The 21,527-nt window shown below is 45.2% G+C and overlaps 1 protein-coding gene across 2 annotated transcripts; it reads left to right on the top strand.

Annotated features, from left to right (window-relative positions):
- Positions 1-22: 22 nt before the first annotated feature.
- On the top strand, positions 23-21,424 carry Unc50 (Unc50 RNA binding protein). 2 transcript variants are annotated; one of them, XM_084602162.1, is made up of 8 exons: positions 23-155; positions 615-829; positions 1,288-1,313; positions 1,393-1,458; positions 1,591-1,711; positions 10,453-10,592; positions 13,579-13,671; positions 21,076-21,424. In XM_084602162.1, exons 1-8 carry the CDS (start codon positions 153-155, stop codon positions 21,210-21,212), a joined length of 801 nt encoding a protein of 266 aa, XP_084458288.1. In that variant the 5' UTR covers positions 23-152; the 3' UTR covers positions 21,213-21,424. The 2 variants fall into 2 exon arrangements, with proteins under 2 accessions (XP_084458288.1, XP_084458289.1); XM_084602163.1 differs by lacking the exon at positions 23-155 and adding an exon at positions 339-445.
- Positions 21,425-21,527: the final 103 nt, after the last annotated feature.

Below are 21,527 nucleotides of genomic sequence, written 5' to 3'. Positions count from 1 at the left end.
CATTTTTTTTTGTACGTTTTTTATTTTAGTGATGTGCGGTGTTGATGTGTGCTGCGAGGTGCCGTGGTTGCGGTGTTTGAGTATAGAGTTTGTGTTGCTTTTGTTACCAAGCCGTTACGGGCAGATATGTTCACATTGAAGATCGTCTTATAATGGTGCGGTTTGTGAACTTCCGAAAATTTATTTGAAAGCTTGGTGCCGACAGCAAATGGCTCTTACAGTAACGCACTACTGACGCCTACGGATTGAGCTCGCGTCAATGTGAACTTTTGTAGCCTTCAGTATGAAAAAATATATATATATATATATTAGTTTACTCCGTTCGGAATCTGTAGAATGCTTACTCGGAGTGATATTTTCGTGATGTCTGTTGCTGAAGTGCTAAGCTAAGTTGTGCCGTCATTGCGATGCTGACACGTCAAGACGCTCCTAAACCAGTCTTGTAGTACGTAGACGCGTGGATTTTTTAGATGCAGGCTAATATTTCCTCTTGTTTTCTTTTTCTGTAGCGGCAGATCTCACTAAATTTTGGAACGCCGTAATGTGGGTCGTACTCTAAACTTACATCGCAGAGCTGTCAACGTTAATGTCACGTTCGTGACGTTTCTGTGCAGGACCCGAGAACTTCGAAAGACAGGATGGGTGGTTCATCAACCGCAGTTCGCTACTCAAGCTCGCCTTTGCCGTCGCCCACGCCCAACCACCTCGAGAAACGCAGTGCCAAGGACAAGGGTTCCAAATTTCTCAGACGGCTGATTCACGTGCGGCACATGGACTTTCAGTTCGCCATGTGGCAGATGCTGTACCTTTTCATCTCACCGCAGAAAGTGTAAGCATCAGAGTTGTCTTTACATTTTGGATCACGATCACCAATTGGATGTTCATTGGTCTCACCTCACTTCATTCATTGCATATCAAGCATGTCTCCTTGGAAATATTTACTGCATTTTTATTAATTTTCGGTTCTCAAACTGGGAGTAGTAGTGATCGAACCAGATAAGCCGTGGCAAGTGAAGTGTACCGCATTGTTTATAATGAACTTAAAGTGCAAATTTTGTATCAAACGCCTTTGGTGTTTTGAGGAAAAGTGACGGGATTTAAGTGCCTGTGTATATAGCTGCTGCAAAGAGCTGTGATGTACAGGGCTGAGTAATTTGCAATTTTTGCTATATCTGATTTTTTAAGCAATTTGCTGTATTTTATCGATCTAGTGAAAGAAAGACATTTTCGTGTTTGATAGCTGCATTAAATAAGTTTGCCTAAGCACTGACGTTTCCTCTGTTGCAGGTATCGCAACTTTCAGTACAGAAAACGTGAGCATTTATCTACAGTGGCTCTCTTACCTGTGCTTTCATGCTTGTATATTAAGTCAGTGTTTTGGAATTCTCGCAGAGACAAAGGACCAATTTGCCAGGGACGACCCTGCATTTCTGGTGTTGCTAGGACTGTGGCTTGTGGGTACGACATGAAATTGTTTGTGGATCCATGTGCATGCGTGTGCTACCCGCTCCATACTGCATAATTTTCCGCTTTTTTATGGGTGAACCTGCTTGCTAATTATGGTCTGTTTGGCTTTCTTCTTTACTGCAGCCTCATCAGTGGGATTTGTGCTAATACTTCACATCAACTTTTTTGGCTTCCTCAAGTTTCTTCTGTGGGTCATCTTCATTGACTGCATAGGCATGGGTGTACTTGTGGCCTCTGTTTTGTGGTAAGAGTTAGGGCTGATGCCAGCTTGAGTCTCTTGCCTCTGAAGCTCCTTTCTTTCTTTTCATTTTCGTATCGTTAAAGGTACAGAACACTGATAGAAATATGTAATGGGGTTATGGCAGAAAAGAAAAGGCCTTGCCTCATATTATATTGATTGAGCACTACAGTATCTAAGAAACCAAGATTTGTAATTTTAATTTGGCACTGAAAATCACATAAAAACAAGTGAAGTGGCTTCTTGTAATGAAATGCAGTATTTATCACTGGTTTTCATAATATCAGTGTTGTCTATTCATTAAAGAGTACTCATCTTGTTTTATTATATTTTGAACTCTCTCCGGCACACCCGTCAGCAAAAGCCACCGTCCTTTCGCATCACCTATGATGTGCTTTAGTGTTTGTCACTAGATGGCACCACAGGGTTTTTGAACTCCTTAGATGAAGCAGTGGCTATGGCCCACTAAAACTTGTGTTGATGAGGCGCACATTCCTGTGCCATAGCAGCATTGGGCGTATAAACTGAAATGGACGCTACTCCGTACTAAAAAATGTAATTAGTCGGGCGGGTGAGATTTATATTAATTTTCGGTACATCACTTTTGTCGACACACAATCGTTATAATGCCTAGAATACACTAGCTAGTGTGCCTTGCGGAAGGATCTAACAATGGCAGGAGGTGGCCCCACCGGCGATGCGTTCCAACTTTTGGCCGCCAAGGGCACTGCTAGTCTTAAAGGGGTCGGCGGGGGCTTGGCGGATCCATCGCGTTGGCTTGCTACTTTTGTGCAGTCACATTTGCGAATCGTTTTGTTCACATTTCAGCTGTTCTTTCTTCCTTTTATTTGAGGCCATGTAAATAAATGTTGCACGAATATAATAGCAACAGCTTTCAGTGGCTACGCCAGCTACGTAGCAGAATCTGCAAGTGCATTTCGCGCGAGAACAGGGAGCTTATGGAAGCCGGTGTCTCGTGTTCGTAGCTTCCAGTGCGTAGCCTCGGAAAGTTGTCCACAACTATGACGATGCTAAAGGTAAAGCATCAGGGAATGGAGAAAACTCGCTTCATGGCGCTGTGTCAGAGCGGCTACATTTCAAACCTGTACGAGGTGTAGTTTTATATTCGCCACACCGTTGGACCCTGCACAACTTCTGGGATGGGAGAGAGACTGCAAGCGGATTCCAAAATATGTTGTCAGATTAGAGCTCCGATTTTTGTGAATGTAGGCACTTCGTGAATTTTAAGACATTCAGGATTTTGGTTTCAGACATTTGCCTGAATGGTTTTGTTTTATGGCATTCTAAATGTCGTTGTTGGGCTTGCATTTGCGTACACTGTTGTGTTCATATTAAGGCCTTTATTGCTTCATCGTTGTCTTCAGCAAGTGTCACGCTTTTGCGGCGGCTCTAATTGGTCGAGACAGGATGACGTCATGAAGGTCTCGACCAATCACAGAACACCAGCACAGTGCCTTATATGGCCATATGTCAATCAATGATCGAGTACTAATTAATTATTAAATAATGGCTAATTTTATTTCTTACTAATTAATGCCGCGCACCCGGTAAAATCAACCGCACAACAGTAAACGTAGAACTGCGAAGATACAAGGAGCGCAGTCTCATCGCTGCCAAGCAGAATTCACAGAATATATGCACTCACAGAATGTGAAAGAGTAGTCGCTCGCTTTACTCGTAGCAGCATTCATCGCTACATGCACAACAGTCACGTAGCAGAATGCAGTACTCAGGCTTTCGCGTTTCACCACTTTAGTCGCCAAAGTGTCCTCAAATATTTTTTGCACTTTTCCTTAGTTTCATTGTGAAACAGTACAGTTATTAAACAATTAGTTCAATGCCATATGCTTACTTTGTCAAAAACTTTGAGCAGTGGCTTCAAAAGGGGGTTTCTTCGTATGCTTTAGCATTTCATATAGTTGGCCTTTATATAGATAAAAATTTGTCTCGTATATTTTGTGCTATATGCAGATTGATATTTTTTTTGGCTTTTGCCTTTTCTTTCCTTACAAAATTTCAAAGTCACTTAGACGCTGCGAAAGAATCTATGTATGAATTAAGCGAGCTATGACTTCCAAATAAAATGCAAGTGAATCTGATTCAGACTATACTTGTGTTGTTTATCACAGTTAGCGATCATCAAAGATGTATGAATTAAGCGAGCTATGACTTCCAAATAAAATGCGAGTGAATCTGATTCAGACTATACTTGTGTTGTTTATCACAGTTAGCGATCATCAAAGCCAGATGCTAATTATAAAAATATCAAAAGTGCTCCTGCTTTATTTCCGTACTCGCGATGATATAAACATTTACGTGCTAAAAGCAAGCATGAATAAATTGTAGAAAGTCCACATCGCCTATCCGAAAGTAGGGGACCCGCATACTAATTAGAAAGCCTTTAAAATATGAAATTGGTGTGATAAATTTAGCACTGGACATGGCCGTTGTTTTCTGCTAAAGGTGTCGCATGGCCACAATTCTCACTGTTATCTACCCGTTCTACTAAACATTCTGTATCGCGAGCAATTAAGTTCGCATGACTGTCGCAATCTCTACACGGCCTCCATCTCGATTTAAGAATTGAGCACAGTGTACAAAATATAAACAATTAGGATTTTGCATCGCTGGTTTGTAGCGCGCTATGTATTGATTGTTGTGGGCTCACAGTCTGGCCGAGCAGAAGTCCCCCATGCAGGAATGCAGGAGGGACAGAAAAAAATTAAGCACCGCCTTTAACCCTTTGAAGGTCGAATTTTTTTTTTTTCTCCAGATGGTCAAATTACTTTATTGTGGATTTTGAAAGTTCAAAGGTAGTAAAGTCGAAGAAAAGCTGTAAAAAAAAATATTAGGAACCCTGTTTTTGGAGTCAACGTTGCTCGACACTGCAACCTCAGGAAACTCGGTAAAAGGAGAGCGGGAATACCCAGTGAGCGTCGATAATAAACAAGCTAACAGCAGCTCCAATAAAGATGGAAATTGGCTTCTGTGGCCCATGCACAGTAGTGACCCTAAAGATAAAAATCAAGTTTCGCGTGCCTCCTTTGCGATCACGTGGCGAAACCGAAACCGCGAAAGGGCAGCGTTGCCGCAGGCCGGGCGACACGCTGCAGCCAGGAATCAGTTCTGTTTACCTTTGCAAGAAGACAGCGCAATAAATTTCAAACGCTTCTTGTAAGTCCTAAGGGGTAACAGCACCTCCCAATGAGCATGTGTCATCATTAGGGCGCAAAATTTCAATGGAGGATTGAAACCGTACCAGTAAGGCAAAGACCTTGCGGGACGAAAAACCGCCACCATACATTTACAGCAAAAACCCTCGAAGGGTTAATTGTATGACGTGATAGCATTTAACACGCGCGGACAATGTTTCCTCACTTTTATTTGTTAATTTTTTACCTTTTTTGTTATACATCAATACTTAGCATTAGCACATTGTATTTTGACACTAACGCATTTTTCAATTTTGTCAAGTATTTCAAATAATATATTGATCAGCGACACTCTAGATTTTTAGTTAGCATCATGAAGCATTGTAATTTATTTCTGAGCATTTTGACATATAACTACAATTTTATTAACTCTTCATCGACTATTGTGCACCAATCAATCATCAGTCACAAGCTATCGCTTAAAACCCGGCCGGCAGCGGCAATTTTTTATCCTCTGCCTCGCACGCTCGCACAACGTTTTATCTTTGCTCTCTTGGACACCTTATGCCGTAACCAGTAAACATATATTGAGGACTTTCTACACACAGTGCCCGGTCAGTATGTTTGTCTTCCACCAGTATTTCAGATAAAAGTGCTCTGAAAGCGGGGACGAAGACAGGCTACAAAGAGCAGCGCGCTTACAGCTACCAAAGCCTGACTAGCGGACGTTGGCGGCAAGCGCGGCGCGTAGCACATTAGTGACCTTGAGCCCCGCCGCCATACGGCGGCTGCGGGAAGGCATCACCATGGCGATCACGCAATTGCGCGCCCTCAGCACACTATTTAGTATATTCTAGGCACTATATGATTGTCATCACAGTCACTACTCATGTTTCTGGCATCGGACTGCATAAAAAGAGGCGCATGCACTGATAAAAAAATTCTCAGTAAAATATTTCTGCACTGTTTCTGACCAAACTGCCACGATGCACTTGCCAAGGTTCTGACATCAAGCTTAAGGATCCGTGTTCAATCCAAGCTATAGCAACTGTATAAAAAGGTGGAAATGAAAAAATATTGGTAAGAATGTAAAATACTTTAGAGCTCAGATATTTACTGCCCATTTGTTGATTGAGCATAGGCGTTGGCCTTGTGATCGGCAGAGTGAACAAGCATATTGAAGGCTGAAAAACAGCAAATGAGGAGCACAGCAAAGCACAGCGAAAGGTTAAAGCATGGTGAGAGTGAACAGCGCAATGAAAGTTCTTTTTATTGCTTTAAAAGATTGCCTTAAAGGCAACTGCAATAAAAATTTAATTCTGCTTTAGGAATGCGCTATAATGTGCCTGATGTGTCGTAAAACTCGATGCAACAGAAGTTTGGTTTGGGCTAGTTAGTAACAATTTCTTGAAAACATAGCACAAAAATAGACACAGACGACACAGGTCGAGACAGGTCCTGTCTACATCTGTGTCGTCTATGTCTATTTGTGCGCTGTTTTCCAGAAGTCTTAAAACACGTCATCACGAAGATCCCGCTTCTTGAGAAATTGGGATACTCTTGTTACAAGTGTTTAAAAAGCTGTGTAGCAGATGACTCCTATACCTTGTTCCATGCCGCATAATTAGACAACTTACTGGATATGACATAGGTGTGAATACCTGAGAAGCCATCCTCAAACCAGTCGCATTGGGAATGGACAGGTTATGGATCATGCGGTGTATAACGCTGAAGGCTGAAATGTGTCTTGGAAGTCCTAGGTTTGAAAATGTAAATTTTTATAATTTCAGGTGCGATTACCATGCCAGAACGCTTAGATGACAAGGGCACGAACGCGCACGCTGCATGTGTTTCTAAAATACGGCAACAGCTATCATTGTGCAGCATGTGGCGTTAGCTTTTTTTTTTATTCGTATTATTCATGTGCCATTCTGGTGGATTTCTTGCCTGGTTTGGTCAGCATTAATCGAAACTTCACATCGATTGGGACTATTCTTGAAATGCAGAGTTTTCATGAAAACGCTTCCTGGAGTGCAGTCTTGGTGACCAAAGAATGAAAGCAGATGCCACAAAACAAAAGTAGTCCTTACTAGCTGGTGTTCATTTGCAGCACTGTAAACTCATGCAATTTGTGTCTGCATCCCTCACAGTATGCAGTTGTAACGTATGCCTGCCCACTGCGGTTGTTAATGAGCAGCAGCAAGCCGCCATAAGCGCCACAGTTACGGTGCCCGAGTGTCGTCATTGAACCAGTTTCTGCATGATTTCTGCCATTTGGTAATAGCTACCCTTTATTCAATTATGGTTTCAAAAACTACAGCATCTGCAAGTGATTCCTGACACAGTCACTTTTAATACCTACAACCAGAAATGTAAGTCCTTTTACAGGGCAAAAAATTTTGTGGCAGTTGGCTTTTAGCTCCTTGGCAACAAATGTTTTTAGTATATATTTACAGTACCCTTGGGGTAAAAATATGTTATAGAGGGGAGGGACGAACAAAAAAATTTAAAACAATAAATCAAAAAGGTATAGAATAATACCAGAAGTACAGTTTGAAAGATAGTTTGAGAAACGTACCAAACTAAAGAAAGTATGAAACATTGTATGCACTTATAGAAAGATAATGCAAAACCTAAAGGAGCATTGATAACAACAATTTGATAGAAATGGCAGGGAAATGGGGCTGAGTACAACAAGAAAGTGAACAGCAATGATGTAACTCAGGAATAGCCCGCCGAGTTATTTAACGTATAAGAAGGGCGAGGTCTTTAATATTAACTAGTGATGCAGGCAAATTACTCTATTCAGATGAAGTTCTTGGCATAAATGGATTGGAGAAAGTAACCGTTCGGCAATACGATGTGTGAACTTTGTGTTGGTGGGCATAGCGAGCAGCGAAAAATGAAGTTGGGGGAATCCAAGATAAACGGAGTGATGCTTTGTGATGATAAATTTTGTGAGAGAGTCAGATGCGTGCTATCTTCCTGTGGATTGAATAATTTTTCGAATTCCTGTCTCCACGCATCATAGTGGCTCAGATTACGCATGCATCCATGTTGTCTTGGAAGTTACAGATTATTTTTATTTTCTTTGATTGTTTTAATGTTATTTTTTGCATACCCAGGTATTTAAATGAGTCTTACTATGTCAGTTTTCTGACCTTGCTAGTGACGCCATGCCCTCGCCTAATCACACCTATGGGTCAGCTGTTGCACTATTTTAATATTTACTTCAACTTAGACGTGAATTTCTAACTGTTTTATACTTTTTGTTTTTGTTTTGTATTTTGTGCTTATGTACAGTAAATTTTTTGTATTTTGAATTTTTTTTGCTTCAACTAGCTTGTTTAATTTGTGCTTTTTTTTATTATACACCTTTATGTACGCTTTTTCCTGCACGTCACTAAAATCCTAGAAATGGCATCTCAGTAAAAAAAGTATATGACCAGAGAGGCCACCATACCATCTTCAGATAAGGAAGTTTAAATCTCAAGCAGATGCTGAATCTCGAGAGCAGTCACAAATTCTTCTTTAATAACTGCATCATAAGCAACAAGAGAAATGTAGACCAAGAGATAATTTCTTCAGTGTAAGAAAGAAGCAAATAGAATGCATGGGAACTGCTTAGTGCATTATGTGTTCAGTGTATATAAACTTCTTTGCCTCAGGCAGTAGGTTTACTATTAGGCAGGAGCGTTGGAAACAGTCATGGCCTTTCTGAAAAGCGGAATAGATAGTTTTTTAACTAAACTTGTTAGCTGGGGCATGACATGCTTCCTTGTATATTGCCGTTACCCAACTCGGTGCACTTCAAACGTGTCCGCCTGCTTACATTGTTTGCTGTTTGGTTCCTAATTTTTGCAAATACCGGTTTCAAAATCTGATACCATATGACTTGACAGTCACTTAATGGAGAGGTCTCATAGAATAGCTCTGATTTAGTATAGCAAGGTACGTATATTACTCCTTTCAGATTTTAAAATATTCTCACTTGGTGGTGACAGTGCCATAGGCACCAAAAAGGTGATGAAATGAACTCTTTATTGAGCTGACTAGCGCCTGCAGAACTAGTAAGCAGCACAGTATCACCGATAGCATCAAGAGTGCTCGTTGTAACTACAAATCCCTGCTGCTCTTGGCAATACTTAATTAAAAAGTGGCAAAGAAACATCGAGATCAAGCTGCCAAAGGCAACTGGAATTATCTGTAAGCAGACAGGCATGGCCCCAATCGTTTGAGATAATTCGTGGCACACCTTGAACTACAAAAATAAAAGCAGCACCCAGTAGCTTTGTGCATGGACAAACATTATCTAGATCGTTCTGAGCATTACAAGCACAGTGGTGAGGTCAGTGGCTGATGGCAACAACAGATAAAGATTACAATAGATCGGGCAACTTATCAGGAACCAACACAAGTTTGCTTTCTTCTTTTTTTTTTTATTTGCTGTGAGTAAAGGTTGAGGTCGATTTTCAGAGGCATAATTCAGGGTTCAGAACTGCACTTTGATAATAGAATAAATTTTGCCTTGTGACACATTCTTATTTTTTGTGGTTTGTTCCTAGTCAAGGCATGCATGTTCCACCAGCCTTTTGTGCAGTGATAATAAAATATTTGCTGATGCCTTCTGGCAGCTCTAACTGCAGGGCGTTTAGTCGGCTATTCACATGCTTCTTTCGTTGTGTTGAACCTCTGGGGGGTTACTCTTGAAATATCGCACCAAAGGGGGCTAGATGCAGTAGCCACCTTCTAGCCCCAGCCTGCCAGCTCTAACAGTCAGAGCTGGGACCCCCAAACCGCGGTGTGGAAAGTTGCCACTGCGACGGGTTCGGGCCAGAGGGGACAAACACCATTTGTGTACTTGAACAGGCTTTATTCTGCCCGAGTACACAGCAGATTACAGCACTCAAATACAACCGCCGTAGCGAGCGAACGTCCTGCTCCTGTACAGCCACTGAGAAAGGGAAAGGGACGTTCCTTTCTGGGTGGCTGTAAATAAGCCACCGAGAAGGGGACGCATGCACGAAAAGGGGAAAGGAACGTTCGGCTCACCACATGTAGCTTCACACTTTTGGCCCGCAATAGTCAGTACGTACGATGACCGAACGTTTCAGGCGGCGCTCTCCGATCAACTGCCGAAAGACACAATTAGAGAATCTTGAGAGGCGCACTCCTCGTACCGTGGAGAGGTCTCCCAGGTAGGCCGGGAGGAGAGAGGGAAACTGCATCGCTGCAGGAGACTGGGAAGCAAGTGAGGGTGGCTGGTGTGCCCTCCTCTCACCATCCTCCCTAACAATGCTAGTGTAAACTCGAGTGATAATTATGCGGCCGTTATGATGGAACAGGGGAATCATGTATCTACACAAACGGGACATTGTTAATTTTTACAAGTTTAGTTAAAGGACAGCGACTACTAAGAAGAGGAGCATAGTCACTGCTGCCCTTTGTCCAAAAATATCAAAGCCAGCACTGTCCAGTTCCGTATGACATAGCAGTCAACCCCAATTGTTGGTCTTTTGTCACTAACTGCATCAGTTGCTGCTGTTTCACTGTGTTTTTTCTTCCCGTGCATAGGGTCATCAGCAACAAGTATTTACTGAAGCCCACCTGCCGCACTGAGGATGTTGAATGGGGCTATGCATTTGATGTCCACCTGAATGCATTCTTTCCTCCACTAGTGGTTCTGCACGTCTTCCAGCTGTTCTTCTCACGGCGTAAGCATAGCAAGTGTGCTGGACTGAATTTTTAATCAGTTGTGTTGATTTCTAGGCCTCCAAGCGGCAACTTCTCTCCGTTGACCGCGTGCTCCACTACATGAAATTCACTTTAAATTTTGCTCAAAAAGTCACAGAAAAACAAACCTTGCTTTGTATTTTGGTCACACTTAGGTACCCCATCAAAACATTATAAAGTATTTGTGAACATAAAGTACCTTTAAGCATTCACTCAAGTGAAGTGGAAAGAGAATAATCTATATATAGCTGAACACTAATAGTGTCACTGTCTGCATTTTGTTATTCCCCAAATCGAAAAAAAAGTGTCATTATCACCAGAGATGTCAGTGTCGATCACCAGTTCAAGAATTTGCTCTGCATCATATCACGATTTCTCCACTACCCCATAATTTGCATAAGACAGGAAACCGGAGTTTGTATCGCTTAAAAAAAAAAGAGAAAAAGAGAAAGAAAAAAAAAAAACAGAACATTGTCCCCAACCCCTCTGATGCGCATAGTTATGCCTATCTAGTGGAAGACATATCCACACAATACATTATAAATTGTGCTACCATCTACAAGCATTGTTCAGTAAAAACTGAGACTGATTCTTTAAAACTTTATTTTCTAAAAATTACTCGCCAAAACTTTTATCAGTTTTAAAATGCTCTTTGTTCAACAAAAAAGCACTTTTGCTGTTTCTACCATGCCTGGAAAAGATGAGCGAAGCATGCCACTTCTATGTGTAGTATGAGGAACATAACGTGTAATTATTGCCAGAAGAAAGGGCACATTGGAAAGGCATAACGAAGCAGAACACTCTCAAGCAGCACGCCCATCAAGTGGAGCCTCACGATAATCCTTCAGCTGCTGAAGCACTTCTGTACACTTTGAACAAGTTGTCCACTAACTTCATATTGACTTTCACCATGCAGCTCTTCTTGGACGGTATTGCCCATGTGATGGAGGTCGACACTGGAGCGGCATTCTCTATCATCAGTGAAGATACATACCACTCATTATGGCTGATTAAGTCACCGCTCCTCAAGGAAGAGAACGTGACGTTGTGAACTTGGTCGGGTGAGAGGTTGCTGCTTCTGGGGAAAATCTTGGTGACGGTCGCAACTGCAGTGAAGATAGCCAAGCTGCCATTGAGAGTTCTGAGAGGAGCTTGTTCAAGTCTGCTGGAATGCGACTGGTTCATACCATTAGGTATAGTTTCCCTCGTCAATGTTCCACATTGACGAGGGAGATTCTCGCGAAGTATGCAGCTGTCTTCAAGGACACTTTCGACGGTCGTGTCAGTACAGAGGTCCATGTTTTTCTCAAGCCGGACGCTCGTTCCAAGTTTCTGAAGTGTCGACAAGTCCCATTCTCATTCCGCAGAAGTGTCATGGCAGAGCTGCAAAAGCTTGAAAATTTAAGACATCTTTGAACCAGTGTAGGCAGGCTTCCTCTTGGGCAATGCCGATAGTGATCGTTCGTAAGAAAAACTGTGCTCTGCGCATATATGGGGATTAGCGTCACACGATGAATGCAAATGTGCAATCCGCCTCTTATCCTCTCCCCTGCATGTGGATGACGCCACAGCAGAGGTACTGACTATCCCCACGACCAAGGGACTTTTCAAGGTGAAACATCTGCTGTTAGGTGTTTCTGTGTCCCCCCTGATTTTTCGACAGTTCATGAATAATCTTTTAGCTGGTTTGAATGATGCCGCCGCATACTTGAGCGATATTCTCATCACTGGTTCATCAGAAACTGAACATTTCTGATGACTTGCCATGGTACTGGAATGCCTGCAACAAGCCAGGTTGAAAGCCAATGTAGTGAAGTGCGTGTTTGCTGTACCTAGGCTTGAGTATCTGATCTTCTGGATCACCGCCAATGGTGGGCAGCCTACCAAAGAGAAGGTTTGAGCTATTGTTGAAGCACCTGTGCCAACTAGCAAGAATGAGCTTGAAGAGTTCTTGGGATAAATCACATTTTGCTGCCGGTTTATCAAGAACCATGCTATAATTGCTGAGCGTCTGCATCGGTTACTCGAGAAGGGAGTCGGTTGGAAGTGGACTTTCTAACACCAGTTGACTTTTGACACACTGAAGGAGGTTATTATGCCGCTCTGATTCTACAGCACTACGACGAGAACGAGCCCATTTTCCTCTCCTGTGACGTGCCACCATACGGTCTTAGAGCAGTTCTCGCCCAGCCAGACAGTCATGGGAAAGAGGTTCCAGTTGCCTATGCATCCAGAACTTTGGGCAAGTCAGAAAGAACTTGACAAGGAGGGACTTGCAATAGTTTACGCTATGACCTACTTCCACCAGTATGTCGCTGGACACGAAGTTGTAATTTACATGGACCACAAGCCGCTTCTGGGGATAATAGGACCGGATCGTCAAATTTTGGCCATCCTGTTTCCAAGGATGCTGTAATGGTGCCTCTTACTAGGCACTTATAGTTACAAGTTGTTATATCGACCTGGAATGAAGCATCAAAACGTTGACGCTTTTAGTCGCCTGCCCCTACCTAGCTGCCGCCACATTAGAGCCAGAGTGATGGCACATATGGTGTCATATTAGTGGATTCATGATGCTTACCAAAAACGCCAAACGATGGCGCAGCAACCGCACAGCAAAGAGTACTATACCCAGTGTCAGTCATTATTAAACAACCCTTGTTTGAAACATTGTCAAAAACCTTCATTCTCTGAGCTGCCTTAGTGCAGAAGCCAGTGTGTAAAGGTCTTTAGACATCGTCAAAATACCCTTTTCTAAGAAATGGCATTGTAGTTATCACCAGACATAAGCACACATAAACACTCAGAATAGGAGCAGAAATAAAGCAGCTTGTGTGCCGTTGGCAGTTGGCTTCTCTCTTTTGTGCTTGATGTAGCATGTGCAGCCTAATTGACAAAAAATTACTCTCTCATCTCTTTTGTATAAGCTGGTGTGCTTAGCACCTGTCTCTTCTTATCTTTGTGCAGTTCTCTCTCACCACATCTCTCTCCTCTTTGGCAACACCCTGTGGCTGATTGCACTGGGATACTACATTTACATTACATTCCTCGGCTACAGCGGTAAGGCAGGTGTTCTGTGGATATTTCTCAGAATTATGACCCGTGCTCTATTTAACTGTAGTCACCCTTCATCACTTAGGTAGTTCCATCATAATGATTCAAGTGTACAGCATAATGAACATGAATTGTAATTTGAGCTGAAATAGATACTTCAATTAGTTCAAAGCATTATTATGATGCTGTGGGCTAAGCCTTTTAATGGGACAAGCAAGTTGTGTAATCCTTTAGGTCATTGTTACAAGTACAGGTCATGTGGCTCACTTCTTTTATTTGGTCTTGCGTTGAGCCGCACTGAAGGTTGCTGCATACTGACTGGCTGCAGTTGAGCGAAACAGCGAGCATTTTGCCATGATAGAATTTCTGGCAAACGAAGGACCATTGTCAGAAAGCATTGATGGAGAAGGCTTGAGGGGCAATTGTGGGGATAGGGAGCTTTTACGTCTTGCCTTTTAATCGTGCCCGGATATGTGTAAACATAAAAGGTGTTTCAGAGCACAACTAGTCATTGGCCTGGCAAATAAGTCATTAAGTGGTCATGGTGTGTCACATAGGAGATGCCATAGATTTGCCCATCAGATATGATATTGTTGTTCAGGTTGCAATTAACTGCTGGTGCTGGGTTTGTAAAAGTAAATGTTTATTTAGCATGTCAAAGTAAAAAAAAAAAAGTTGGCACGAAACTTCGGCTGGGATGGATGCTGATGAGGGCTGCTTTTATGGGTGGTTGGTTACTAGAGATGAAAGCTCAGTCCACTGCTGGAACCCAGAGATGAAGTCAGAAAGTGTGGCTTTAAAAGCACGAGGATTCTCTTCCACTTGTGATATTCAGCACTTGCTTTGCTGATTGCCTTCAAACCAAAAACTGCATTAAGACAGGCTTGTGGTGTCTAAGTGTTATATCTGCTTGCATTTGGTCATTAACCAAAAGCACTGAGAAAAAAGAAATAAGCTAAAATTTAAGCTAATTTACTTTGTGTCAATACTTCAACCCATGTAATTCACACTGTACAAAATGTTATTCAGGAATGCATTTCGAGGTAACCAATCAGCACCTTATTCTCTTACCTTGACCTCGCTGTGTTGTTTCAACAGATAAAGTAAAGCACTTTTGGTTACTAATTTCTGAAGCTCAGAGGTTCGGTTTTAACACTAAATGTAGGCTCATAGCAAGCATTTTTTTCCCTTTGGTAATTGGAGAATGGAGAACTTATAAAGTGATGATTGTGGCCTGTCTTCAAGGAACTTTTAACTCTGACTTGGTTTCTGGAAGTTCTGGCCTATCTGTTATGTAGGTCATGTTAGATTTAAATTTCCTGCCTGTAAATTTTATGACATCAAAATATGTTTGCTCTGGCATGTGATATTCTAGCTGTGTTAGCTATGTGTACGGGCTTTTGCTTTTAGCATACCATTCAGTTTAACTCTTCATGGTTGGCAATCAGATATAGTTTTGAGGTTTTGTTCTTCACCAAAGCAACAGTTGCAGGCCATTCTAGCAGTGCTAGATTTTCCAGCCTTGCGACTGCAGGTCACAAACCACTAACCAATCAACAGCTCATATGAAGTGAATGGAAGGTGGTTGTACATCCGGCTTCTCATTGTTGATGGGCAGTCAAGAGAGACAAGTCTCATTCCGAACAAGAGCAATTTGGGAAAGCGACCTGAGGGTCGTATTTGCAAGTGTGAACACTGTTTGCATGCGACAGGCAGTCTCACACACTTCGCTACTTGCAAGTTTGAATAGGCCTTAGAACCCCATGAATAGATGAATCAAGCAAGCGACGGATTTTCTAATCTGGGCCAGGGAAAGCATGTAATTGTAGCCAAAGCTCCTGAATTAGAATTTTTTTTTTTTTGCACAGACAGCCAGCTAGGATGTTAAAAACTTAATGCCAAGTGTTGTTACAAGAAAATAAGAACAAGTTTTGTAAAGAAGACAAAGAACAGAAAAACGCTGCGGCATCGCCATCACCATCGCTTGTCTCCGGCGCCCATCTCGCTCGCGCTGAAGCTGTGCCCTGCGGCTGGTAATTCGACCCTGCTGTGCCCGAAGTACTGCCAGTGCTAGACGTTCCAGCCAACCATTAAATCCACATTTCACTTGGTGGAGGTCAATCTGAGGTTCCCTGTACCAATCTCGCCCTGGAACTTCGCAGCAGAACATTGACTACCCCAATGACGGAGCCGACTTCATTGCACCTACCTCCGCCAGTCACCTGCACAGGTGCCGTTCGTCAACGGGACCCGGCTACCTTCAGTGGAAGCAGCGATGACGACGTCGACGATTGGCTGACCACTTACGAACGGGTCAGCCGTCACAATAACTGGGACGACAACCGTAAGCTCAACAATGTCATCTTTTACTTGAGCGACGTCGCTAATCTGTGGTTTCGAAACCACGAGTCGGACTTTGGCACCTGGGCGAATTTCAAGACGAAATTTTCTGATGTCTTTGGCCGCCCCGCCGTCCGAAAACTCCGTGCGGAACAGCGTCTTCGGTCGCGACTGCAGCTGCCCGGTGAAACGTTCACCAGTTACATTGAGGACATTGTTGATATGTGTCGTCGCGTTGACCCGACCATGACCGAGGCCGCTAAAATACGTCATGTCCTCACAGGAATTGATGACGGCGCTTTTCACATGCTCATCGCGAAAGGCCCCACTACGGTCAAGGAAATCTATGACCTCTGTCAAAGCTACGACGAGCTCCGGAGGGAGCGTGCTTTGATTCGCCAGCCTCATACATCACTTGCTGGACTAGCCGCGGAGAGGGAGTCATCTAGCCTCTCTGAAGACATCAAGGCTTTTGTACGCCAGGAAGTCGCGCGACAACTGTCCTTGCAGCCCTATGTTAAGGAGTCGTCAACAACTGGCCTTGTTCCGGAGCTTCGCCATGCAATCCAACAGCATGTATCTGAAGTCCTCCCTAATCCTGTTCCTCAACCAGCTCCGGCCGCACCTTCAATGCCGTTACTCACGCCCACAGTTTCATCGTCCGGCGTTGCGCCACTGAGCTACGCTCCAGCATTCGCGCCGGCTCCTCCTCAAGTATTGCGCCGCACGTATGCCCAAGTCACTTCAAGTCCACCGCCTGAGCCAGCATATGCCTATGCTTCGCCCCCCATGCGGTCGGCACCAACAGCTTTTGCTCCCCCCTTGCTTCCGACACGATCTCCATGGCGCACATCAGACAACAGGCCTATTTGCTACCACTGCGGCATCCCTGGGCACACTACACGCTACTGCAGGCGCCGAATAAATATGGCCTTTGCTGCACGGCCTGCGCCACCTTATTTGGGCCCCCAGTTCCCAGTCCCATCGGGTCCTCCAACAGCACCCCCTGAACCTCCGGACTTCCGCCCTCGTCGTTCGCCATCACCACGTCGCCGCTCCATTTCGCCAATGCGCCGACGACCCGCTACCCAGCCGGAAAACTAACCGCCGCAGTTCGCGAGGCACGAACTGCGTATCCGACCGAATTTCAAAGTCCTCGTCTTAATCCCGCGAATGTTATTCCTTTCATCGTTGAAGGTGTTCATACTCTTGCGCTCGTCGACACCGGTGCCGCTGTATCAGTTATCAGCCAAAAACTCTGCCGCTCCATCAGAAAGGTGACTACGCCTCTCGAGGGACTATCGCTTCGTACCGCATCCGCTCACAGTATACAGCCGACAGCTATCTGCACTGCTCGCGTCGTCATTGCTGCAGCCTTGTACATCATCGAATTCGTCGTTCTCCCCACATGTTCTCATGACGTCATTCTCGGCTGGGATTTCCTGTCCCAGCATCATGCTATCATTGACTGCGCCAGTCCTCAAGTAGAGCTCATTGAATCGAGTGATGCACCGTCTGATGCCCTGCTCCACGAGCCGTGTCCTCGTTTTGCGACCAAACTCCTCGTAGCACATGACACAACCATCCCACCCGTTAGCGCTGTTCTGGTTCCCCTCACTGCCTCTTTTACCACCGCCGCGACAGTCCTCTTTGTGCCCTCTAACGTTGTCTGCCGCCGCCGCCACTTACCGCTGCCATTTGCCGTCCTTGACATGAAAAACGGCGCTAGCACACTTCTGGTAGCCAATCCTCTTCCGTCTCCCGCTATGTTGATCGAAGGGGAGTGCCTCGGCCGCATCGAGCCCGTGGACCTTCTGTTCACCTTTGATGATGTGTCATTCCCTGTTTGCCAAGTTGACGCCTTGACTCCAACTCGTGTGGCTTCAGATCCGCTACAGCGGGACCTTTTTGACCATTCCGTGGACAGCGCTCTAGAACCGCGCCACCGCGAGCAACTTCTTGACTTCCTACACCAATTCCGCGCCTCCTTCGACATTCCGCAATCTTCCTTGGGCCGCACGACGACCGTTTCCCACCTCATCGACACTGGCGCTCACCCACCTCTCCATCAGCGGCCGTATCGGGTGTCCCCGACTGAGCGCCGTGTTATTGCCCAACAAGTCGATGACATGCTGCAACGCGGAGTAATTAGAGAATCCTGTAGCCCATGGTCGTCTCCTGTGGTCCTAGTTAAAAAGAAGGATGGCTCCATACGATTTTGTGTTGATTATCGCCGCCTCAACAAAATCACTCGTCGTGATGTGTACCCCCTCCCACGAATCGACGATGCCCTAGACTGTTTGCAAGGCGCAGAATTCTTTTCCTCACTCGATTTACGCTCCGGGTATTGGCAGGTGCCCATGGCAGAGGCGGATCGTCCTAAGACCGCCTTTATTACTCCAGACGGACTATACGAATTTAATGTTATGCCATTCGGACTCTGTAACGCCCCAGCCACATTTGAAAGAATGATGGACACTGTACTGCGCGGCCTGAAATGGAACATCTGTTTATGCTACCTCGATGATATCGTCGTCTTTTCAACCGACTTCCCGACCCACCTGACTCGACTTCGCCAGGTCTTCACCTGCCTAACCCGCGCCGGTCTTCAACTGAACCTCAAAAAGTGCCGCTTTGGTGCCCGCCAGCTCACAATACTCGGACATGTTGTGTGTAAAGATGGCGTTCTGCCTGATCCTGAGAAGCTGCGCGCCGTCGCTGACTTTCCGAAACCGACCACTTTGAAACAACTGCGAAGCTTCGTGGGCCTCTGCTCGTACTTTCGTCGTTTTGTCCGGAATTTCGCAACCATCATAGCCCCCCTTACACAGCTCTTGAAAGGCACCCCTAACCTCTCCTCTTGGTCGCCAGCCTGCGATGATGCATTCGCGACACTGCGCAATGTTCTGACGTCACCACCAATCCTTCGCCATTACGACCCTACTGCACCTACAGAACTTCACACCGATGCCAGTGGTGTCGGCCTCGGCGCCGTCCTCGCCCAGCGCAAGCCTGGCTTCTCCGAATACGTTGTCGCCTACGCAAGCCGTGCTCTCACCAAATCCGAGTCCAACTACTCCGTTACCGAAAAGGAGTGCTTAGCAATCGTGTGGGCTGTAACGAAGTTCCGCCCTTACTTATACGGCCACTCCTTCGAGGTAGTTACAGATCATCACGCTCTCTGCTGGCTCGCGTCTCTCAAGGATCCGTCTGGCCGTCTCGGGCGCTGGGCTCTCAGGCTTCAGGAATACGACATCCGTGTAGTGTACCGCTCTGGCCGCAAGCACTCTGACGCCGACGCTCTTTCTCGGTCACCGGTGCGCTCGCCTAACTCATCGTCCCCTCCTCAAGCATTCTTGTCAGCACTCACCATTGAGGATATGCCTTTCGAGCAACGACAAGATCCTTGGGTTTCTAACCTGCTGGATATCCTTGGCACTACTTCCGCGGCTACGCATCCTCGGGCACTCCGCCGACAGGCCTCCCATTTCGCCATTCGGGACGGCCTTCTCTACCGCAGGAACTACAACTCAGATGGCAGAACGTGGCTTCTTGTCATTCCGCGCCACCTCCGCTCCGAGGTTTGTGCCCACCATCACATTGACCCTCAAAGCGCTCATGCCGGCGTCCTCAAAACCTATGATCGAATTCGTCAGAGGTACTACTGGCGGGGAATGTACAATTTCGTACGGCGCTACATTCGCTCTTGTACCGCCTGTCAACAACGCAAGATTCCTCGCCACCCCGCTGGCCCTCTCCAGCCTTTACCTTGTCCAGCTCGCCCGTTTGATCGCGTGGGAATCGACCTTTATGGTCCGCTACCATGCACTGCCGCTGGTAATCGATGGGTCATCGTCGCAGTCGATCACCTGACCCGTTACGCCGAGACTGCTGCACTTTCCGCGGCGACAGCCCGAGAGGTAGCCCATTTTCTTCTGCACCACTTCATTCTTCGACACGGCGCCCCTCGCGAGCTACTGAGTGACAGAGGTCGTGTCTTTCTTTCCGAAGTAGTTCAAGAGCTCCTGTCGTCTTGCAAATCGATACATCGGGCTACAACCGCGTATCACCCGCAAACAAATGGCCTCACGGAGCGCTTCAACCGTACGCTTGGGGACATGCTCGCAATGTATGTTACATCTGAATCGGGAAGCTCCAACTGGGACCAGGTACTGCCATTCGTAACGTTCGCGTACAACACTGCCACCCAAGCAACAACTGGGTTTTCGCCCTTCTTTCTCTTATATGGCCGTGAACCATCTTGTACTCTGGACACAATTTTGCCATACCATCCAGATGCCTCTGAGTACAGTGCTTTGTCAGATATTGCACAGAAGGCCGAGGAATGCCGTCAGCTTGCTCGCACGTTTACCTCCAATACTCAAGGCTATCGCAAAGATCAGCATGATCCCGATACCCCTGCTCCCACGTTCCTGGCCGACAGCTTCGTTTGGCTATGCGTTCCTGCCACCAACAAACTAGACACCAAATACCACGGACCTTATCGCGTCTTGGAACGCACATCCCCTGTGAACTACGTCATCGAGCCAGTCACCCCTTCTTCCGACCACCGCCGTCGCGGCCGCGAGGTTGTCCACGTTAGCCGCCTCAAGCCATATTACAACCCTCTGGTCGTCTCTTCTCCCTGAGTCGCCAGGATGGCGACTTCTTCACGTGGGGGAAATGTAAAGAAGACAAAGAACAGAAAAACGCTGCGGCATCGCCATCACCATCGCTTGTCTCCGGCGCCCATCTCGCTCGCGCTGAAGCTGTGCCCTGCGGCTGGTAATTCGACCCTGCTGTGCCCGAAGTACTGCCAGTGCTAGACGTTCCAGCCAACCATTAAATCCACATTTCAGTTTTTTAATTGGCTTGACATCATGTATAATAGTTTGTGTCATTTCACTTCTAGCATCTGTCAGCAGCTAGCTATAATTGCCAAGGGTTGCCATATGATACTACTGTCTGTTTATGTCTGTGTTTCTATGCCCTAGGAAGATTAGCATGTGCTGTGCTGAACTTCATTTACCAGTGCGTGATTCTTATGACATGATTTGATACTTCTTTCAGCTCTTCCGATCCTGAAGAACACGCAGATTTTTCTTTACCCGCTGGCCCTTTTATTCCTTTGTTACATTGTGACCTTGGTGTGCAATGTGAACCTCTGTGAAGCCCTGAATGACTTCTATGCATACAGGGTGATGTGAGTTAGACCCCGCAATGCAAGCAAGAAGCTGTGTGATGTTATCTTTATTTTGAGCATCTCAGAAGAGAAGGACTTTTTTATTATTATTATTATTATATATGCCCATGTGTTTCTCTGTAGTAAGGTGATGTAAAATTCCTAAATGTATGATCAGTGCTATAGGTGCACTTATATGCACGGGTCTTTTTTGTAAATAAATGTGTGATGCTACAATCATACCATTTCCTTTGTTTATTTTACTGCACACTGTTTGCTTTTAACGTTTCAAGTTGTGTACAAGGGAAAGTTGATGCACAACCTTAGAATGCAAGTGCTT

This window comes from Amblyomma maculatum, chromosome 4 (genome assembly GCF_055883805.1).
Source record: "Amblyomma maculatum isolate TAMU_Amacu chromosome 4, ASM5588380v1, whole genome shotgun sequence".
NCBI lineage: Eukaryota > Metazoa > Arthropoda > Arachnida > Ixodida > Ixodidae > Amblyomma > Amblyomma maculatum.
This window is presented reverse-complemented; position numbering and strand designations above follow the sequence as displayed.

Bases quoted from the DNA above. Each gene is read 5' to 3' on its own strand.
- Unc50 (XM_084602162.1), top strand. The intron at 1,459-1,590 runs GTACGACATGAA...TCTTTACTGCAG, and splicing joins GCTAGGACTGTGGCTTGTGG to CCTCATCAGTGGGATTTGTG. The intron at 1,712-10,452 runs GTAAGAGTTAGG...TCCCGTGCATAG, and splicing joins CTTGTGGCCTCTGTTTTGTG to GGTCATCAGCAACAAGTATT.